This window comes from Pagrus major, chromosome 17, assembly GCF_040436345.1.
Source record: "Pagrus major chromosome 17, Pma_NU_1.0".
Lineage (NCBI taxonomy): Eukaryota > Metazoa > Chordata > Actinopteri > Spariformes > Sparidae > Pagrus > Pagrus major.
This window is the reverse complement of record NC_133231.1, coordinates 6173564-6194310: the sequence shown is the minus strand read 5'-3', so window position 1 is coordinate 6194310 and position 20747 is coordinate 6173564. Positions and strand designations below refer to the sequence as shown.

At 41.9% G+C, this 20747-nt stretch overlaps 1 protein-coding gene across 1 annotated transcript in view; it reads left to right on the top strand.

The window, feature by feature from the left end:
• rims2a (regulating synaptic membrane exocytosis 2a) overlaps nucleotides 1–20747 on the top strand; it is a 148266-nt gene that overhangs the window by 53528 nt on the left and 73991 nt on the right. The window contains 1 exon segment of the mRNA XM_073485080.1: nucleotides 19060–20006. Within this exon segment, the coding sequence (XP_073341181.1) occupies nucleotides 19060–20006 (947 nt within the window).

Here is a 20747-nt window from a genome sequence, read left to right as displayed (position 1 = left end):
ATTTATCATTTCTCATAAGAGCACTGAAGATCTCTAACCACTTCGCACAGTTGCTTCAGCAAAGCAACGTTCACTCCCAGTCATACAAGTCCCCCACCCCTATTGTACGTGCACACTCTCTCTCTCTCTCTCTCTCTCTCTCACACTCTCACTCTCACTCTCTCACTCTCACTCACTCACACACACACACACACACACACACACACACACACACACACACACACACACACACACACACACACACATATACCCTGGTCCGAGGCCCCACGAGTACTGCCTCTTCCTTGTATCAGAGTGGCATGTCAATGTTTACAAGTTAAAAGAGGCGGAACTATCCTTAGGTCATGAAAAGAAACAAACACCACGAGAAAGACTTACGGGAACAGCTATCAAGTAAACTTGCGGTTTCAAATAACTGTAACTTTGAGTTGATGTGCTAGCTTTTTGCCTCTCTCTAGTCTTTCTGTCTGTCTAGTTAACCTAGCTGGGCAGTGTATTCCTAGGTCTTTGTTATATTTGTCAGCCGTCTCTAGTGCCATCTTCTGTGACTTTGTGCATGACAAACGAGAGACTGAAATACAACTCACGTTATTTATTATGTTGTTTATGAACTGCAGCTCAGACAAGATAACCACTTTGCGCACGCACAGATGCACATGTGTGAAATGAAACCTGCATTTTCCAGCAAAACCACAACCAGACAGACCAGACAATATAGTTATGATGGCGCTCACAGGCGTAGGCACACATAATTTTAAAACAAGAGTAAATAATAACATAATGTAGTCAAGGTTTAGTTACAACTCTGGACTAATACAAGATTGAAAGCAATAAATTGATATTGACTATTGACTATAGCTTATAGGCTTGTGTTAACATTGTATAGCCAAAGCTGTATAGCATGATGAATTGTGATGACTGGACTAATCAAAAGGCAGCAGAGCCAAAGCTTAGGGTTATATTATATTCTACATTTTATATTTTCTACAATTTCCGATTTATCATCATGTTATTTATGAGATAGCCTCTTAATTTTTATCTCAAAGCACACCAAATTGATGCATTTAACTTTTAAAATGTGCCATATTTTCTTCTGGGGATGCATGACATCCTGAGAGGGTCCGAGGTCCACCCACCATAGTTTCATAAAATCATGTGGGAAACACAGCTTTCAGAGTACTTAGAAGCTAGCATAGACCTGCTTTATATTCAAAAAAGACATTTAAATCTTACTCTCAACAATATGGGACCTTTAAGTAACTCAAATATATGGAATCTATTAAAAACACACCATTATTTAGTATTTAAAATATTTTAGGGTATAAATGTACAGATATTATGCTCTAGGAATCTGTTTTAGTAATTTAGTGATTCTGTTTCCACTCCCATACCCAATGCACAATTGACCAGATACCATAATATCTGCATGCATTGTTTAATGAATGGGTAAGAGACTGCTTTACACATAATCCTGTTGCTGTGCCCCAAATCCAAATCTATTTCATGCTCCAATTTATTCAATTACCAAAAATACACTTGAAGAAGCTGTGTGATAAAGCAATAATGAAAAAGCTTAATCTAAACATCTGCGTCTATCCAGCCCATTGCTATCATCATCCGCCTCATCCCCAGCCCGTGCTCAAATCCTCTTTTGCAACACTGATGGTATTTCACAAGCTCAATGAGATTAATTATTTCCATATTTTGCAAACATTGCACCGTGTGTGCAGCTCCCCCTGTCTCCCCGCACGTGTACAATTAGCTCAGTTCATTTGTGTTGCAAATGAGCCGGCCCTGGTGGTGCTCTGCGGCCTCTCTGGGCTTCTCCTGCCACGCAGCGGAGAGGAGAACCCAGCTGAGGAGTGATCAAAAGCCTTCTTCTCTGGCAGGCAGATGCTGAGTAAACAGAGAAGAAGAAGCTCCAGTAACTGTCTCCTCCTGCCTTCGCTTCTCGCCTTCATTATTTTTGGAGTCTGCTGGCTGGCATTAATGAAACCCCATGTAATATTAATTTAATTCCCAGTGTTTACTAGTTCATTAGGTTTTAGGATAGTAGTTGATCTGATCTCCAGGGGTGGCTAGGAAGAGGAAAGAAGCTGACTTTGAAGATTTCTTCTTTTTCACATGCAGGGCTTCTGTCCATTTATTCATATGTCTCTCTTGATCCTGTGAGAAGACCATTCACAATCCCTCTCCTGCTTACTGAATTGTATAGCATTCCTCTTGCCTCGTCTGCTTCACCACACTTCTGCTCTCATTTGTACAACGATAACTAAAGTTTGAAGGCTGTTTTGGATTTTGGTGCAATGGTACATAAAAATGTAAACCAAGGACCAAGTCACTGTCAACATATATATGAAACATAATTAAAAGACCCTGTCTGTACATAAAACACATCAGTACGGCAAAAAGCAGGTAAAACATTATTCAGGTAACAAAAATGAGGTTCACCATTTCCTCACTTCCCTGGTTGAGGTTAACCACCGCCGCAGATTAAACGTTTGCTCAGACCAGGGCCCTTCTGGCTGCTCAGCTCCCTGGCTCAGGGCATGTGTTACAGACGCTGTCCTATGCAATTACAATTAACCCACACAGCCCTTTGGTCTGGGGCTCACTCTGCAAAGGTCTGACCGTGGGTTCATCGATTGAGACGTTGGCTTGTCAATGCCATTGAGCGCAGGAGAAAAGGTCTTTCTGCTGAGCACACAGGGGCACAGCGACTCGCTTTTTTATCAGATGAAGAAGAAAGGCACCACTTTTTCACAAATCACGCATTTTTAAAAAATGTGTTAAAGAATCAAATGGATGTTGTTGCAGTTGTTTAATTAGAGAAAATTGGAAAAAGTAAGCAATTTTTTGCATGTGAGAGGACATTGTATCATCCTAGCTTTAATGCATCCTCCTCTACCTGGCAGTTTTCCTACTATTTACTAAATCCATCCTGCATCATTAGTATGGTTGGGTTTCTCCAAACCAGTATTTTGGGGGGATGAAGCAACAGTGTAGCTCTAAAGAAGTAAGAATTAAAATGGTCCTAAAAATAAAAAGGTATCGTTTGTGACATTTCATTATGTGCTAAAACTTGTTAAAAAAAAATGTGTGTATTTTAATATTTCAGACATATCTATTTCCTTGTTGGCTTTCCCAAACTCTTCAACCCTTCAACCCTTGTACTTAGCAGAGCTTCACAATGTTTCCTTGATCTTGATATGTGTGTGTGTGTGTGTGTGCGTGTGTATAGTGACATCCCTCAGACAAGGAAAGTGTTTCAGAAAAGAGCTCGGAAGGCACCGTCTTCCCATTATGCACAGCTTCCTGTCTGCCTCCAGGCAAGCCTTCCAGCAGCCAATCTGTTTGAATTCAACTTAAGAGAGACTTTAGGGGAAAGGCAATGAAACTGGAATGGAGAAGATGGGGGGTGGGGGGGTAGTTTATTAATTTGAAAAATATGCTGAAATGAATGGCATTTTCAGAAAGTAACTGACGGGGAAATCTTTCGACATGTTTTGCTAGTTTTAACTAGTCCCAGAACAGCATCAAGAAAATGAGATCATCTAATGTGGTTGCTCCAGTGGAACCCATTGTACACGTCTCCCATTATTCTGCTTTTTTGCACTTTCTCATACGTTATATGCCTAATTTGGCACACTGCAGGCCTGTGTGGTTGTGTGTCTCAGTCACTGTCTAAAACAAACTTTTCGTACATTTTGCTGCTTAAATTCTGTCATTTGTTACTTAATTAAAAAGAGAGCAAAATTTTAACATTTGTTGCTGTTACCTTGCAGTCAGTGCATATCAGAGTTTGTTAAGCTGGGTAATCAGTGAGTGATACTGTAAGTAGCATACATCTTGATTTGATTATGCCCAGGGCCGATCCGCAGAGATGATTTGGGGTAACTTGGCTGCAGTGGCTTCCCTACCCTATGGATGTAATTGGAGAATGCTCATGCCTCCTTTCCCTTGTCACTGTTTGTGACAAGCCACATCCAAGCAGATGACCAGTTTGTAGCAAAGAGAGAGGCAGTAAGGATGTAGCACTGTGTAAATTACATGTGATCCCACATCTGTACATATTGAAAACAATGACATTTTACATCACATCATTTACAGCGGGTTGAAGTCCTGATCTTGAACCTGATTTGAATAGGTGTGACGTGCCCCTCACCACACACACAGAGCTTTTACTACAGTAATCTCTTGTATTGTTATTATTAATTTATAAATGATGTGCTAAAAATAGCTGCTGTGGTGCTGATCATGAACTGTGCTGGATTGCCAGAGGCAATATGCAGTGTGTACTGCTGTGGAACAACGGCACATTTAAATGGAAATGCTGCAGTCAAGTGGGCTCCCTCATGTGTTCCTTGTGTTTTCTCTTCATTGTGTAATTGCAGTACTTAAAATTCAGTGTTTCCTCTGCCACTGAGTATGAACGTTCTCATAAATACTTAAGCTTGTCACAGTTGCAGTTTTATCAGCACTATGCTTCACTGTTCATGTAGCATTAGTAAACTCAACTACAATCGCAAAGTCAGCCTGAGTTCTATTGGACTTGCAGTATATTCGGGTATTTAACATAAGCTGATGGCATTTTAGTATTGTCCAGCTTGTAACTCTCCAACCCACTCTGTGTTTATAGTGTGCCCAGAAATGATTTGAGCATGAATGGACTCTAATCTCTAGAGTTTCTTATTCAGAAACACTTTTTCTCTGGCCAAACTCTAGCAGTGCAGAGTGATTACATTTTGGAAGTGACCAAGCCATGTGTGGGACGTTTCTTGACAGAATTTTGAACGTGACTTTTTTCTCTGACTCAACAGTAATAGTTACTGTAGGCTTTCTTTCTTTCAGTCTCAGTATCAGGGCTGCTCCTCTTAGTAACTGTAGGGACTCCTTTTTGCCTCCAAGCACAGCATGGGTGCTGAAATTGAATGTAATTCACTGGTGTGTAGAAGGGGTGTCAGCTCTACATGTATGAGATGTAAAATGAGGTAAAGTTGCTGCATTATTCTACGCTAAAGGGATCGTCTGTCGGTCCAACACTTTGGTCCAGAGTGAAATATCATTATAACTGATAATAGTATATAAATTATCCTGTGACTTTCAAGTAATGCCATAGCAGGTCAAAACATCCACTTGCTTGATTGGCTATACATTGAGATTAATGCTAATATTGCTTGCTAACATGAGGTTGGTATCAATTTCAGCATGCTTACCATAGATGTATAATAGAAGTAGATACCGGACCAATAGATGGCGCCCATTCAGTCTTGCCTGGCACATACACCAGAAAAGTTTTTAGTTTCTGAGTTTACGAGTATGCTGCCCACTGAATATGCGCAATACTGTTTCTCCCAATGGCCCCGCTTATAGGTTCCCACTTGGCCCATAGACTTTACATCGTGATGATGTCACAGTAGGGGAATATCGCGAGTGACCTGAAGACTGGATAGAGGTCTGAGTGGCGCTGCTCAGCCCAGATCTAAATAATACATTCTTGATGCTCACATGGTAAATGTAAGCATGCTAACCAAGTGTGGCAATCTAGAGTAGAGTCTGAAACCAAGTGTGAGATGTCCTATTTTAAGCCACTGCACAGAGAATAAACCATGCTTATTTATTTAACATGATGGTTTTCTTTTTGATGGCAGTAAAGGTGGGCTGCTAAGTTTTTCTGTGTATCTAAATGTTACTTTATAGATCAAATTTGATAGGAGCCTACAGTAGCTTCCTTATCTTAAAGATCCTCTAAGCAGGAGCAGGATCAGGTGGAATTTGAGAACGTCAAGTGAGACTGGAGGATTGGTGCAGAAATATTAGATTGACATTAGTAACACTAGATGACAGATTCTTTTTCTCCCTTCATTTGTTCGCACGGGGCAGAACACTGTGGTAACAGATAGGGAGAGGTGTTGTATGGGACAATGGAGGCCCAACCTTGAACCCATCATGAAGAGCTATTTAGCCCGGACCCCATCACCATTTGTTAGCAGTGATTGGACAATAACCAAAGACACATTGCTCACCTGTGAAAAGACCTCACACTTCTTCTTCCCACTGACTGGATCACACTTGCTGCAGCTTGTCTATCCCGCATGCACACACCCCTCCGCCCTGCTTAGTGCTGTCGTATATTCGGCACAGGGAGGGCTTGGCTGTGTGCCGCGTCGTGCCGTGCTGCTGCAGTCTTATCTGTTGACAATAATAGACTCAGAGGAGTTGGGTGAAAAAAAAAAAAAGAGAGGGGAAAGTGTATGAGGGGGTAAATGGAGCGACCGACGTTACAAGTTCAGGCCGGCCTGGCCCGCCGCTGGTTTCCCAAGAGAGCCTTCAGTCCGTCCAGCCCCAGAGATGTTATTTTGGGCAGCAAGGATTATTAAAGCATCCTCTGACTCACCCCTCAGCTTTCTTTTATTACCTCCCCACTTTCTGTGTAGCCAGACAGCCACACAGCATCACTGCCTTTGATTTCAAATGCAGCTTGCTCACTGGAATGAAAAATGCATACTTAGCAGAACCAAGAAGAAATTCATGTGTGGAAAGAGAGAGAGTGTGTGAGAGAGAGAGAGAGAGAGGGGGAGAGAGAGTGTGTATGCGTGTGTGTGTGTGTGTGTGTGTGTGTTTGTGTGTTCAATTACTTGCATGTCAGAGAGAGACAGAGATGGGGAAACCATGGTTCTTAAGACATTTTTTTTCCAGTGCAGAAATACAGCCCAGTGTCTGGTTACAATAGAATTTGTGGGATTATGAATAGCTCGACAACTCTCAATATGTCCTCTACACAGAGCGCTTTGTGAAAATGAACAATGACTGACAAGTACTGAGCAGTCAACATGCTACAGCACAGCAGCAGGCAGGAAGGGAGGGATATTCCCTCATGCTAAGCTGGAGAGTCTTTGTAAAGTGTTGTGCGTGTGGGATGATAGTGTGAAACTGTGAATAGTTGCATGCTATTGTTTACTCATCTTATGATGCCTTAATTATACGTGTGTGTGTGTGTGTGCGCGCGTCAGGATTATATATAAGTGTTTGGAGCATAAAAATAACACTTAACTCAACACATATGTTACCTATCACCCCCTGAAATCCCATTATTATGTTTACGCTGGCCTCCAGTGTTTAACTAACTGCTGTGATGTAGCAGCGCACTCCCAGGTGTGTCAGTACATGTGAAGTCACTGATGAGTGTAGTTACTCATGTTACTGGGTTACTAATTACATTAACAATGGTGGTGTTCTAGCCAAGTGTTACAGTAAGCCATGACAGTTTGACTGTAGGCCGGCATGCGTAATACCAGGACCCTGAAACTGAAGCATGCAAATTGAATTCAGCCATAATTATTTCATTAGTAACACCCATGCTTTTCTATCTATGACATGTCAAAACTGTCATCTGAGATAAAGGCGTAGAGATGTCTGTTTTTTTTTTATACTTTCATCGCAGTAAATGATACATGATTCAGTACAACCACAAAATGTCCCTTATATTTACATTTATTTGCACTCTTTGTGATCATAAAATTATTGTGATATAAACAGAAAGAAAGAAAAAAAAAACTATAGATAAAACTATGAAGCTATCAGTTATTCAGAGCAAGTCAAAAGTTGGTTCTTGTTTCCCATGTGTTGCACACAGGGTGCTGTGTGGTTTCTTTAGAAGGGATTACTAGGACGACGACGTCTTTAATGTGGTGATGTAGCGGTGAAGTCTGGTCACGGATGAGTGCCAATCATGTGTATGTTCTCATAGGTTCAAATACTTGGTAAAAAATGACTTGGTAGAAAATGTTAATTACCCAGCAGTGTTGTGGTGTTGATTACTTTCAGGCCCTCTAGAGGACACCACTGCTTCGCCCTGCAGCAGTTCTCCGTATTATACTGGAGCTTCAACTCAAGCTGAAGTCAATAAGCATAATTACAGACAGAAATCCTGTGCTGCTCCAAATTTGCCCCAGTGAACTGTCTGGCTGTTTGTCTGCTCCACAGAAGTGTTTGCTTTATTAAATTCCAACTTTGGTGAGCATTTTTTTGTGCATCGGTGTTCTTGGCAATATGATAAAAAAAAAGTACACATGCCCTGCTTCTTTGACCTTTCTCTGTAGGGAGAGGAGAAGCAAGCAGTGGTGTAACAGTCCTGACTTGTAGCTAATCTTAATGGCATATTCTGTTGGGGCTTGGCCTACATAGAATGCTAGCGGTGCCTCTTCTTAAAAAGGAGACCTAACAGGCGGTGCAGTGCGGAAGATGTATTAACCATACAGAGTATAAACATGAACACATAAGGCACTGGTTGGTCTGCTCTTAGACAGGAGGATAGAGTCAGTGTTCTCGGAGCCAATTAGTGAACACATTCACAGATCTGCAGACTCTGTCAGCTGAACTGATAGATGGGGGGCTGCACAGCGTTATGTCCACTTGCTTCACACAAAACTTTCCACAGAGCAGGGAGACGAAGTGAGGGAGTGGCTGACATTTGTTACAGTGAATGAAACTGTGCTGCATCAGGCTGTGTGCATTTGTGTATGGCTAATTGTTTATTGATTTTTATTTAAAATAGAAAATACATGTTTATTGTCATTTTGATAAAAAATTTTGTTTAAAGATTTCTAAGATTTTCATTATGTACTTTTACATTTTTTTATTTGTTCATTTTTTAAAATGTGTTGCATAACATTGTGAACATTTAGGGGGAAATATGTTCTGGTGTTTGAAAGATTTTCTTGTGACCACAAGGTCACAAGAAATGATGTTGCAATGCCTTAGGTCAGCATGGATAAGAGCATTAGGAGGATTCCTAAAATTTAAAGTGACCGTCAAGGTATGATTTCAATCTCCGGCCTGTGTGATGCATGAGCAGCATTAAAGGTGACTCCATTTACACTTTAATTTTGTCCCCATGTGATTTAATACACTTTCTTTTACACATAAGCCCTGTTTCCATCAACATATTTTCATGTGCATTTTGAAGTATCACATTGGAACAGTTTCACCAAAAAGGTTTCCACGCAAGTAGAGTAAATTTGCTTAATGAGAGATGAAAACACCTTTTCCGAACAAATTCTGATCTCTTTGTTTCTGACCTCTACTTCTTTTACTCTGTTTATTACAGCCATACAAAGCATAGCCTATATTGCCATCCTCTGACACAACTATACTGTGCATAGCCTCATTTATTTGCCCAAACCAATTGATGGAAACGCGCCTAATTCACATTTTCTTTATCTTGTGACATTTTAAAAGGTTGCTTAAAATGTGCTTGTCAGTTAGATAGAAACGCAGCTGTAGCCCCTCCTTTTGCCAGATAATAAATCTGATTATAATCCCTTTTGGTTTTCCCACGCTATATGCAAATTATGTCGGTCCTTCTCAGGTCCTTCTCAGGGTGATGTTAGTCCACCTTTGGTAACCGCCAAAAATGCAAGAGGAGGATAAGTAATGCTGTCATAACTAAACTACCAAAGCAGTTGTGAGTGCATATGCATTTTATCTGGGGCGCTGAAGAAGACAGTTAAGCTAGGTAGCAACAACTATCTTTAAACTAGCACAAACACATGACTCACATGTGATAGATTGATCTTTATGGCCAGTCATTCATGCTGTTCCCTCATCCATACAGATCAGTTGGTGTTTTACTGACCTGGATCAGAGACAGATACTTTTATACCTCCTCAAAAATCTGGCTAGAGCACTTCTCAATCTGCCTCCTTGTTTTACCCCAGGCCAATCACTCCCTCTGTATTGCTTCTTGGTTGCTTGGATCTGCCCCAAAATGCACGTGACTATGTGTCAATGAGGTCAGCGGTACGTGTAGAATTTTAATATTGACAAAATGCCATATTATGTCAAACATGAATATAATTACTATAAGCAAACAAGACAAGATGACATGACAAGGCTGGTGGCTTAGTGCATTTTACACACTGTAGTATGACAAGAGCATAGATTTAATGGGTAAGCTGTTGGATAAATTTACTGCCAATGTGTGTAGCAGCTCCTAATCCAGCTCCCAAGTACCTGCTCTCCTACACATTAATGGTCCTTCTTTCTTCGTACAGCCTTGTTCCATTTACATCTTCGACATTCTTCTTGAAGCAGTAGAAGCAGATGTACCTGAACAGTGTCAGCATCAAGTGTGAGCTCTTAAGTAGAGCTGATGTGCAGGATTGAAAATACAGAACAAAATATTCGCAGGACGGAGTGTACTTGAAGAGTGAAGTGGGAGCACCACTTAACAGCACCATAGGAGATTTTATTCATGCACGGAGCAAGAACTGTTTGACTTTGATTTTAAATGATTTTAGCTTGTCTGGTCAGAGTGATACCAAATAGAGTGAAGGTGATATGTTCCGGTACTGTATATGTCATTTATTGGAAATGCAGTTGTAATTAAAAATATAAAAATGCAAAATACAGCAGTACATACTGTATTTTGACATTCAAAGCTACTCAGAGTCCTTACTGATGGTCTGAAGTTGTCTTCTTGTCTCTGAGAGTGACATTCAAATGCACAGTCCACTCAAAGCTACTTAGAGTTCTCCAGCCTGGCCCCATCACCGACTCTGTGCTGATGAAGAACTCCTAAAGGTCCTTTACCTTTTCCCCTCCCTTGAACCTCTGTCCTGGGAAATGCTGTGTCAACAACCTATCACCCACCTGCCCTCCCTGATCCGACGCCCCCGTCAGTCAGCTGTCACCACCGCTATCACAGACACAGCATACTTTCGTAGTATATCATTGGTCCAGCCCAGAGCCATCTCATGGGAGGGCTGAGGTGAGGAGGAAGGAGCGAAGGAGTGAAAGTGTTTGGAGAAACAGTGACAGATGTGAAAAGTGGTAAGGCAGAAGAGTGAAGAGAATGAGGCTAGAAGAAAGACTTTGACAACACCCAGATACAGTCAGTTGTAATACACGCACCCCTACACCCACACACATGCACCGAGTAGACTTATCAAACCAGGTCACTGAAAACATCTACGTCATCATGGTGCAGAACCAGAAAAAAAGTCTTTGATCCGTTTTGTAATGCACAGAAATTACGGGGTAGAGAAATCTCTCTATCTCCCTCTCTATCCCTCCCTTTATCTCTCTCTCCTGTGTATTTGATTTGATGCTTGAAAATCCACCCTGTGGATAAAAAAAAATACATAAACCATGTATTTTGTTCAGTTTAAAGATCATAAAACCTCAGGCTGAATGAGATTAGGTGAGACCTGCTCTGTTTGCGATTGGTGATAGATGTCAGCCAGTAATCAACCAAGGAATGTAATCCTTTCCTAGGCAGAGGACTGAGCACGGTGATGGGTTGGATGGGGTCGCTGCTCCACCTTCAGCCAATCGTAGCGATCACATGATGATGGTATTAAACTGGAAAGTCAGCTCTCTTTCAAGCCCCTAGAAGCCTTTTCAGCAGGGTCATAAACTGTGCCATCTATCTACATCCAGCAGTGTGACAGTGCACTGTGGGCGCAGCAGGCCATCAGAAACAAAGCAGGTCATGCTGATGCTAAAATATCATTTGGATATTAGGAATTGCAGCTAAACTGTCGGGTTGCTGCAGGATTTTAACCCAGTTTGATTGTATGAGGGAACAGGGGATTTGGATGTGTTTATTTTACTCCAAGGGGCTTCCCACATACACAGTGACTGGCTGAGTAAGTCTTGGAAGGGCAAGTGACGTTGCATCTGTAAATGGACTGTTTGAGCCGTTTTTCCTTCATCCATTTCTTCTTCTCTGATTGCTCTTGGTTGAGACACGCACATTCAGCTGGTTTCTCTTCTGCTCTTGCTTTCTTTCTGGTTATTTCATTTCAATAGAGACCATTCCAGGATGTATTGTTGTCATTAGCGGGCCAGATTTCCTCTAAGCGGAGAGATCTGCAACACGGCGCCACTCATTTGTTCTCATTTGACTTCTCTCCATTATCCGCAAAGTAGAGGTGGCACAATCCCCACGGGGGCAGCGTTGCATTTTCACCTTGATTGCTTTTGGCTTTCTTATTTAACATGTTCCTTCAGTAGCAGCAGAGGCAGAGCAGACAGAGCTGGTGTCACACGCTCAGTCCGAAGAGCGCTGCTGCAAGACTACAGTTACTGCTGCTGTGTGAAGATCATCTTTAGCCCTCTAGAAATAAAACAAGGACAATTTTAGTGCTGGTGGAGAGAGGACTGGAAAAACAACAAGCGCCTGCTCGTAGGCTGAAAGCCCGCTCTGGTGCACGGTAGTTTGGATTGGACTGAACCTCTTTGGTGAATGGTGTGTAGACAGAAGGGCTTGTGTTTGCGTGGAGCAGCCAGGCAGAGATTTGAACCGAGCTACATCCCAGGATCTGACAATTACTCTCAGTAAGGCTGGTTATATTGCATAATTTAGACTGCTATATGCAGTTTGGATGAAGAATGTATGATAATGCATTGTGTTTAAGTTGGTGTTGATAAAGATGGTATGAACTTTTAAATCATATAACGCTGTGTCATGTACACTGTGCTTCCTTCAGATAATTGTCATTGGCAGGTGATGTATCTGTCTATAAGGCATTATAAAACATAATGAAAGGCAGCTTTCATGTATAGTAGGTTGTGCAGTACAATCAATCCCTTTTTTTTTGCTGTAGCATTAACATTTAATCCTAAAAAACTGTAGGTTTCTTTGCCTCAGGGATAATTGTCAGAGCAGGATTAGAGAGCAGCAGCCTCATCATGACATCTGAGTTTTTACGACATCAAAAAAAAGCTGGAGCTAATGGCCATGAAATGCTGAACAAGGTTATTGTGGTGAGAGAGTGAATGAGTGTGTGTCAATGTGTACATGTGTTAAGGTGCCTACACATGCAGCTAAGAGCATGAAACCGGCAACATTTGTGGAGGGTCCATCACTTCTTAATGCCTTTCAGTTATTGATCTTTGTGCTTGTGGCATTTCTTTGGTTTTAAATGGAATATCAACATAACCTCTGGGCAAATGGGTGTGGGGATGGAAGCCCCAATTGTCTATTTCACTGACAGTGGACTTCTTCATGAAAAATCCACATTTCTCTCTCTATTTATGTAACATCTTCAACACTTGTCTTTGTCATTAGAGTAGCTGTGAGAGGAGAAGAAGAGGAGAGAAAGGTAGACAGAATGAGATAGGGAGGCAAAATTAATCCTATATTCACAATCACAGTCTGTTTTGTGATTCACAAGGCATTTGAACACACTGTACTGTGATTATCTTCTCCAAGCTTTCCAAATAGACAGTGATTAGAGCATTATTACTACACAAGCAGCCTGCAACTGTAATACAACGGTCTACTGTATGTGGTGCTGTAATTTGTTTATATTGGTGTTGTTTCTAATTGTATTCAATGGGATATGAAAGCCAATACAATTTTTGTTGTGTTGAAGTTCTTTAAAAACATCATTTTTGAACCATAGATGGATGAGTTATGTGCTAAATAATCATGATCCCAGCATTGAGCAAAGGATTGATTATCATTTTAGTCAGTATTGTACATCACTAGTATGGCATAAAGATCATGGACTGTTTGAAAGTGATGGTTGCTAATAATGGCTTTTGAGTTTAAAGCCTGAAGTGCAAATCAATTTATCACTAGCTTGTGTGTTGCCCATGCTCTGTTTAATTGCATGTATGATAACCTTTCCTTTATCGTAAAACCACATCAAATGTTAATGATTTGCGACCACAGGGGCTTCCTGCTTGATCTCGTGCCTTTCATCATACGACTGAGGTAGTGTTACAAACACAGCCAGGCTAAGAGAATGACACAGTTAGACAATCTAGTCCATTTGCAGCATGGGAACTGGGCTCTGGCTATGGAAGTTTCTGATCGGATTCTGTCAGTAGGTCAGAGCAGGAACACATCTTATGAGGCACAGTGAGTGGGACAGCCTCACCACAGACAGACCCATTTCTCATTTCACCACTGTGTACAGGGAATTTCACCAATTGGTTTTTGTGTCGTGTTGCAGGAAAATAACAGCATATAAAGGTTTTATCATGGCAAGCATGTCAGGTCACTTGTAATCTTTTAGGGTCACACTTTTTAATCTTTTGGGGCCATAGTGTAATCCTATGATTTTTGTGAGCCATGGATTTGATACATCATGCTGCTTTTGATAAGGAGAGTGTACTTTAAAGAGATGATTATAATATTGGAATTACCTTTAGAGCATTCGAGGTGTACAAGGCTGTGGTGAAAGCAAAACAGAGGCCATGTTTACGCATCATCTTAGAGATGCCTGTGTCCTTTCTGATTTATCTCTCTGTACCACAGACATGCTTTGTACATCACTTTGCTTTTGGTCAATGATACTTTTTCTTACTCACAAATCACCAAAATCTTTTATTCCCCATACAAGTCCTTGTTCCAGTCATGTAGTGAGATCACTGTCACCACTCTCATCTCCGTCCTTGTCGCCAGCTGAATGAGGCCTTGTACTTCAAACACTGTCACAGCAGAGGATTTCTATAGATAGCTCAGAAGAGGACAACAGGAGTAACGAGGGCTGCTGTTATTCCCACAGCAGAAATGTACAGAACCCTGTATTCCCACTGTAGCATGCAGACAATGAAAATGCCTCTCCATTGTCGTCCTGTTAGAATGATTCACTGCGAGCCGATCTGCTGCACACCATACGGCCTGTGCTGCAGCTCAGTGCTATGTCTGTGGTGACATCACACACGCATCTTGCTATATAAGGGCATGTGATGAAGGGAGTACGTCACCGTGTGGTTCGTGACTCAATCAATGCAGCAGCCAGGCCTCTGCGCAGCATCACAGGCATCACGATCTTATGGTGTCCCATCCTGCCACTTCATGCTTGAGCCTGACAAGCATGGCTGAATGCACCATGTACACCAGCTGCATGTTTAGCTATAGGATGCAGTTAGCTGACATCTTCCTCTCTTTATTTTTTTAGCTTGTTTTAATTCACATGATCTGGCCCTTTTCCCCCTTTTCATGTTTTGTCTCCCCCCTCTCTATCTGTGTCTGTGCCACTGGGGATGGAATGTAAATTTAAGATCAGCAGAGTGTGTCATGGCAGAGCTATGGAGAGCTCAGAGGTATCTGCAGAGAGGCTATTACAGTAGCAGTGGCAGCTGGAACAATGGGGGAATAATGCACAGTACAAAATTTAGTGCTACGCCACCACTCTGTTGTACTTACCGAAGGCAGGTTTAGGGCTGGCAGCGTTAGCATCATGATGCAGATGCTGCTGGAGATTTGGAGTGTTGTTGTTAGCTTGCTTGCTAGCTGCCATAGACATTTCTCTGTTTGGACAGGAAGGACATAAAGGGCTAAACGGGAGCAGGGAAATGTGATACTTGTGCCAAGATGAGTTAGAGCTTGTCAAAGGGCACTTTGTTAATGTTTGTTGTAGTTGCTATGCGCATGTTCTATGTACGTGTGTGTTCAGGGTGTAGGATTTCAAGACAACATCCCAGAGGGAACATTAGCCTGAATCCCTGAGGACATGCCTAGAGCCAAAGTGAAGCCTTTCATAGGCAGCCAGTGCATGCCACATAAAACGGAGACACAGCAACAAACGTGATGGCATGTATAAGTGAGCACACACACCCATATACAAGCGCACACCTAACAAGATCCCTCATGAAGTGACTATAAAGAGATGTTTCTCATGCTTGTCACACACTCCCCCATCCCCGACTCCACATTTTCTCCCATCTAAGTCACAGCGCCTGTCCCCTACTCCAGCATATAATTTCTGCTGCCGCTTCACTTTGGATTTGTGAATGAAGCGCTGCTCACTTAGTGTCCAGAAGCAGATCATGAATAATGCAGCAACCCTCATGTGTTTCTCCAGTTGTATCTGAATCACTAGTGAGGCTGTGTTTGGATGCTAAGGTGATTGGAGGCATTTGTTTTGATGTGGAGCAGGAGGGAGAGGTCAGTGTGAGCTACATTGCTGTATCACAAAGACTTTATCTAGGTCTTTGCTGCAAATAAAGATGTGTTCATTAAAGTCCATTAGTCTTGTTTTGCTGTGTGCATGTTTCCACTGTGTCAATGGCGCTAGGATGTTTTTTTGAAACCCACATCAGTGAATTTGTGGGGAAATCTTTTACCTTGGATTTGCTATTGATGAAGCAATGTAGTAGCTTGTAGCATTTTCCTTGACTGTTCAGAGTCATGTGGTGTCAACCTTATCAAGAGTGGAGTACTTCCAATGTAATTTTTTCTTTGGAAAAACCTTCCATATACCTGGTATTTACAATGGAATATTGTGAATATTGTGAAGTACTTTCATGAGTCAATTCACTATTGAGTGAATCAGTCTTATGTTTTATTTTTGCCTTATGTCACCTGTGTAATTGGCTAAAAGTTGCATAGAGCTGCACTAAGATATTAATGCACAGTATAAGTAGTGCTGTCAGTCCTTTTGCATTACAACGGAATCATTTCATTCAATTATGATTCAATTAATTAAAATAGCCCTTATAGTTTAAATTTGAAAAATATCTTTATGTCATAACATTTAAAGAGACATTTGTCTGGCCATTGGTGGCAAGCTACAAAGCTACAAACAAAACAATGACTGTTTTCTGCTTAGTTATCTAGCAGTCATGGAGCAAAATTAGCTTTCAGCTGCAATCCAACAAGTCAAATATTCATTCTCCTTTTAGCTCCATTTTGGTCTCTACCAGTTTTTGAGAGAAATAGTTTTGCATAGCCAGACCTACAGTATCTCCACAGTGCCCAGCCCTGGCATTACAACAGCTAAATGCCTGCAGAAGAAAAGGTAACAACTGCTCGCTTGTTTCTGTTTGTACCATTAGTGACCAAGTGAGGGTCAGGCTAACTTTCCATTTTCAGCGTGTTGGTCGCTAGCTTGGAGGTTGTCGTTCTAGTGATCTGGGATTTTGAAAGCGGTAACACAGACTGAAGTGAAGCAGTTGGCCAATGGCAGGCTTATACCAACAGTCCACATCTGGTAAGTCAGAATAGGAGGAAAATGTCTCTTTAGCTTCTAAATGTTAAATCATTGAACAAAAGATGCTTAAATATATTTTAGAGCTAAGGGGAACTACAGAGTTAGGTGATAACTGTCATCCCAATGTGCAATCCCTTTCAAATATACATTATTTGATTAGTTGTTAAAATAAAAATATTGATCAGTGCAGCTCTACAAATATTGAATTAATCAATAGTTTACTAACTCAATAAATTGTAGGAATTTTGCTGTCTATTTAGGATTTGTCTTGACCAATTAATTACGTTACTATGTCCTCTGCTATCAAGTAAATATTTTTTACTTTTTAAAAATTATGTACTAGTTTTGCTGAAATACACATTTTGTACAACACTATTGCTTAAGTTCTGGCCTTTCTTGCAGTCCACATTTTAACTCAAACATCATTATGTCTCTCTTTTAAGCTGACACCCACTTTAACAGGACTATTCAGTGTTGTAGATCATAGAAATCCAACACAGAGAACACAAAAAGCTTCTTTCCCACATGTGCCTCACCACAGCGCTGATATCTATTCTACTGTACATTTATTAAACTCAAACTAACCTGAATCGTGTGTGATCCAGTAGGCAGAGACCAAACCTCCTCTGTGGTTCAGTAAATCAGCCAATCACACGTGAGGTTTCCTTACCTTGGCCAATGTGCAAGGTTGGCAGCAATGATTTATGAGCTCTTTGAAATTTATGGAAAGTTGTCCCGTACAAAATTAAAAGGATGCTTCACAGAGCTTTTTCCTTACCAAAATGTCATTATTATTTTGGAGGAAAAGTGGGAGAAATGTAGGAGAAAAGTGGCTTATGAATAATTGATTCTCAACAAAAGAATAAATGCATTAACGCACAGTTAGCCTCCTCCAGGCTTTTCATCCACTTCCTGCCTGGGTTCTTTTCTGACAGTTGGACAATGATAAAATGATTGATAGCTAATTTTAGAAATATGGGGCTCCTGACTGTAACCATACTTGGAAATATCCATATTAGCAAGTTATTTTCACCTTATTTCCAACGTAATTGTGTTTTTTTTTTAGATTTTGCTTCTCTCCATTCTTGTAACAAAGAGGACTATTCTATTTTGTCAAAACCAGGTCACTATATTTCAGACAATGTTTGAAAGAAAGAGTAAAAGTATGAGTTTAATGATATGATTTTAAAATACACAGTCCTTAATAAGTGTGTATTTTAATGTTTTGTAAGTGACGTTAGATGTTTTCACCTAAAGGAAAAGGTGATGAGATAGATTAATGGACACCTTTCACTGAGGTTAATAAATTCAGACATGCTGTTATGGTCCCCACATCCCTTCATGTCCATTGTACTGTGCACACAGATACAATCTGTGAAACTCTGAATCATTTATCAGCGCACTACTCTCAGTACACTGTCTGGTTCCTCATCTCTCTCCCCTTGCGCGCACGCGCGCACATACACACACACACACTATGGCGCGCACATACACATTGCAAATGATGATGATTTAAGCACCTGCATCAACAAAGTAATCAGCTGCTATCAAAATGAAAATGAAATATTGGCACTTAAAGAGTCAAATAGTAGATACAACTTTGTCTTCGTTAAGACTGATTCGTCAGCCATGTTATGGAGCCTATAGAGGCGTTTGCAGTGAGAAGAGGGAGTGGTGCTGCATCCTGCTGCTTAGTCCCATTTCTCTGTATCTCTTTCTGTGTATGTGTGTGTGACAGAGACAGAGCAGGTTCTAATCAGGTTTTGACAGCGACTGAAGCCTATGCAGTGCAGGGCAAAGTAAAGTGAAGCTGTAGACTACAGACTGGAGGCTTCAGCCTCAGCAGAGTTGCACTGAGATGTGTGATGAAGCCCTTTGAGGCTCATGTCTGACTGATACATCACACTTTAACCTGTGCACAGGCAGACACACTGTATGCTCACTGGAAATTTAATTAAGCAGTATCAGCATGCATACACAGACGTCACATGATTTTTATCAGGCTTACAAATAAACCAAGATGTATCATGTACATTAAAAGACATCCAGTTCAAAGATGACCACCCACTAAATCCCACTGGTTTGTTGTCCTCTCTTATATCTACAGGAAACGAAGCCCATCTGCATCCAGGGATCCAAACCAAAAATACGACCAAAGGGAGGGGGGCGACCACTCACAGTATGCCCCGACGGACGGCGGCATGCCCAGATCACCGTCTGACTATGGGGATGGGGACCCTCGGCGGGCTCCGCGGGGCCCACACATGTACCCAGATGTGGATGCGGCACGGATGGGCTATCGGGACCGGCGGGGCCCCGGACGCTGGCACTCCCAGGAATACCCGCTGGACCAGGAGCTAGATGGACCACCCAGTGAGTATGACCTCCAGCGGCAACGGCAGGAGGAGTTCCAGGCGCGCTATCGCAGCGACCCCAACCTGGCACGCTATCCTGTTAAACCGCAGCCCTACGAGGAGCAGATGAGGATGCACGCTGAGGTAGGACGCCTCAGGCACGAGCGCCGCCATAGTGATGTCTCCCTGGCCTACACAGAGCAGGATGACCCAGGCCCCATCCGGCTGTCTCGTCAGCATCTCACCGAGCGCCGGCCGCCAATGGTGGGAGAGCGCTCCTACTCTGTCGACCGTTCCTCCCCTGGGCCAATGGGTCCTGGCCTTGGAGGCCATAGAACCAACCACAGCCCCCCAACACCGCACCGTAGCCCTGTGCTCGGCGACCGATCTGGGGACCTGCGGAGAGGTGACCTGGGCGTAGGAGGAGATCCCATGAGGAGGCAGCAACACCACTTGGACCCCAGTTCGGCTGTCCGAAAGACCAAGAGGGAGAAGATGGAGAGCATGTTGAGGAACGACTCTCTCAGCTCAGACCAGTCTGAGTCGGTGCGCCCGCCACCCCCTAAGCCCCACAAAACCAAAAAGGGAGGAAAGATGCGGCAGGTGTCGCTGAGCAGCTCGGAGGAGGAGCTGGCCACAACACCAGAGTACACCAGCTGTGAGGATGTGGAGATAGAGAGTGAGTCAGTCAGTGAGAAAGGTAGGAGCCACACACACTAACAACCTCAATCAGTGTACTCTCTTTCTGCTCTGTGTATAGATGGCTTAATTTAACATTGCTTTATACAAGTGCACATTTCTTAGATGCATTTTATGCAATTATAAAACCATCCTTTTCTATGATTACTGACATAATGTTGTTGTTAAGAAAGACAGATTTCATTAACTGTAATTTATTATTGTTGCTGTCTCTTGTTTATTGAGTGCGGCTGTTGACTCAAATATAACCCCCAGTCTACAGTCTCTACATGTGGTTTGTCTCTTTCTATGTTTCTATGTGTATTTGTATGTGTAGGGCTCATTTTTTTCAAGAAAAATATCAACTTTTTTTCTAAATTTTTTGACAACATCTCAAAGTCTGTTACAAACATCAATACTACCAAATCTGATTTTCATAAAATCCTAGCATTTTTAGAACAAATCTCTAAAAACTGAAAAAAATGAGCCTTGCAGATGAGCAAAGCATTATGTACTATGTATCAATGGATCTTTTCTAACAGCGCTGGTGCCTTTGAGGAGGAGGCTCGTGTGCTAATGAGCCTGTCAGATATGTTTCAGTGTGGATGGGTGTTTATGTGTATGGCTGCGATGTTAACGAATGTAAAGCTACTGCTCTCAAGGCCTTCTCCTTTTGCTGTGATCTTCTGGCACAATTGACCAGATCCTACCCTAGCTGCTTCACATGATCAGTCTGTTAGTGTCTGACAGTGTTGTATAACTG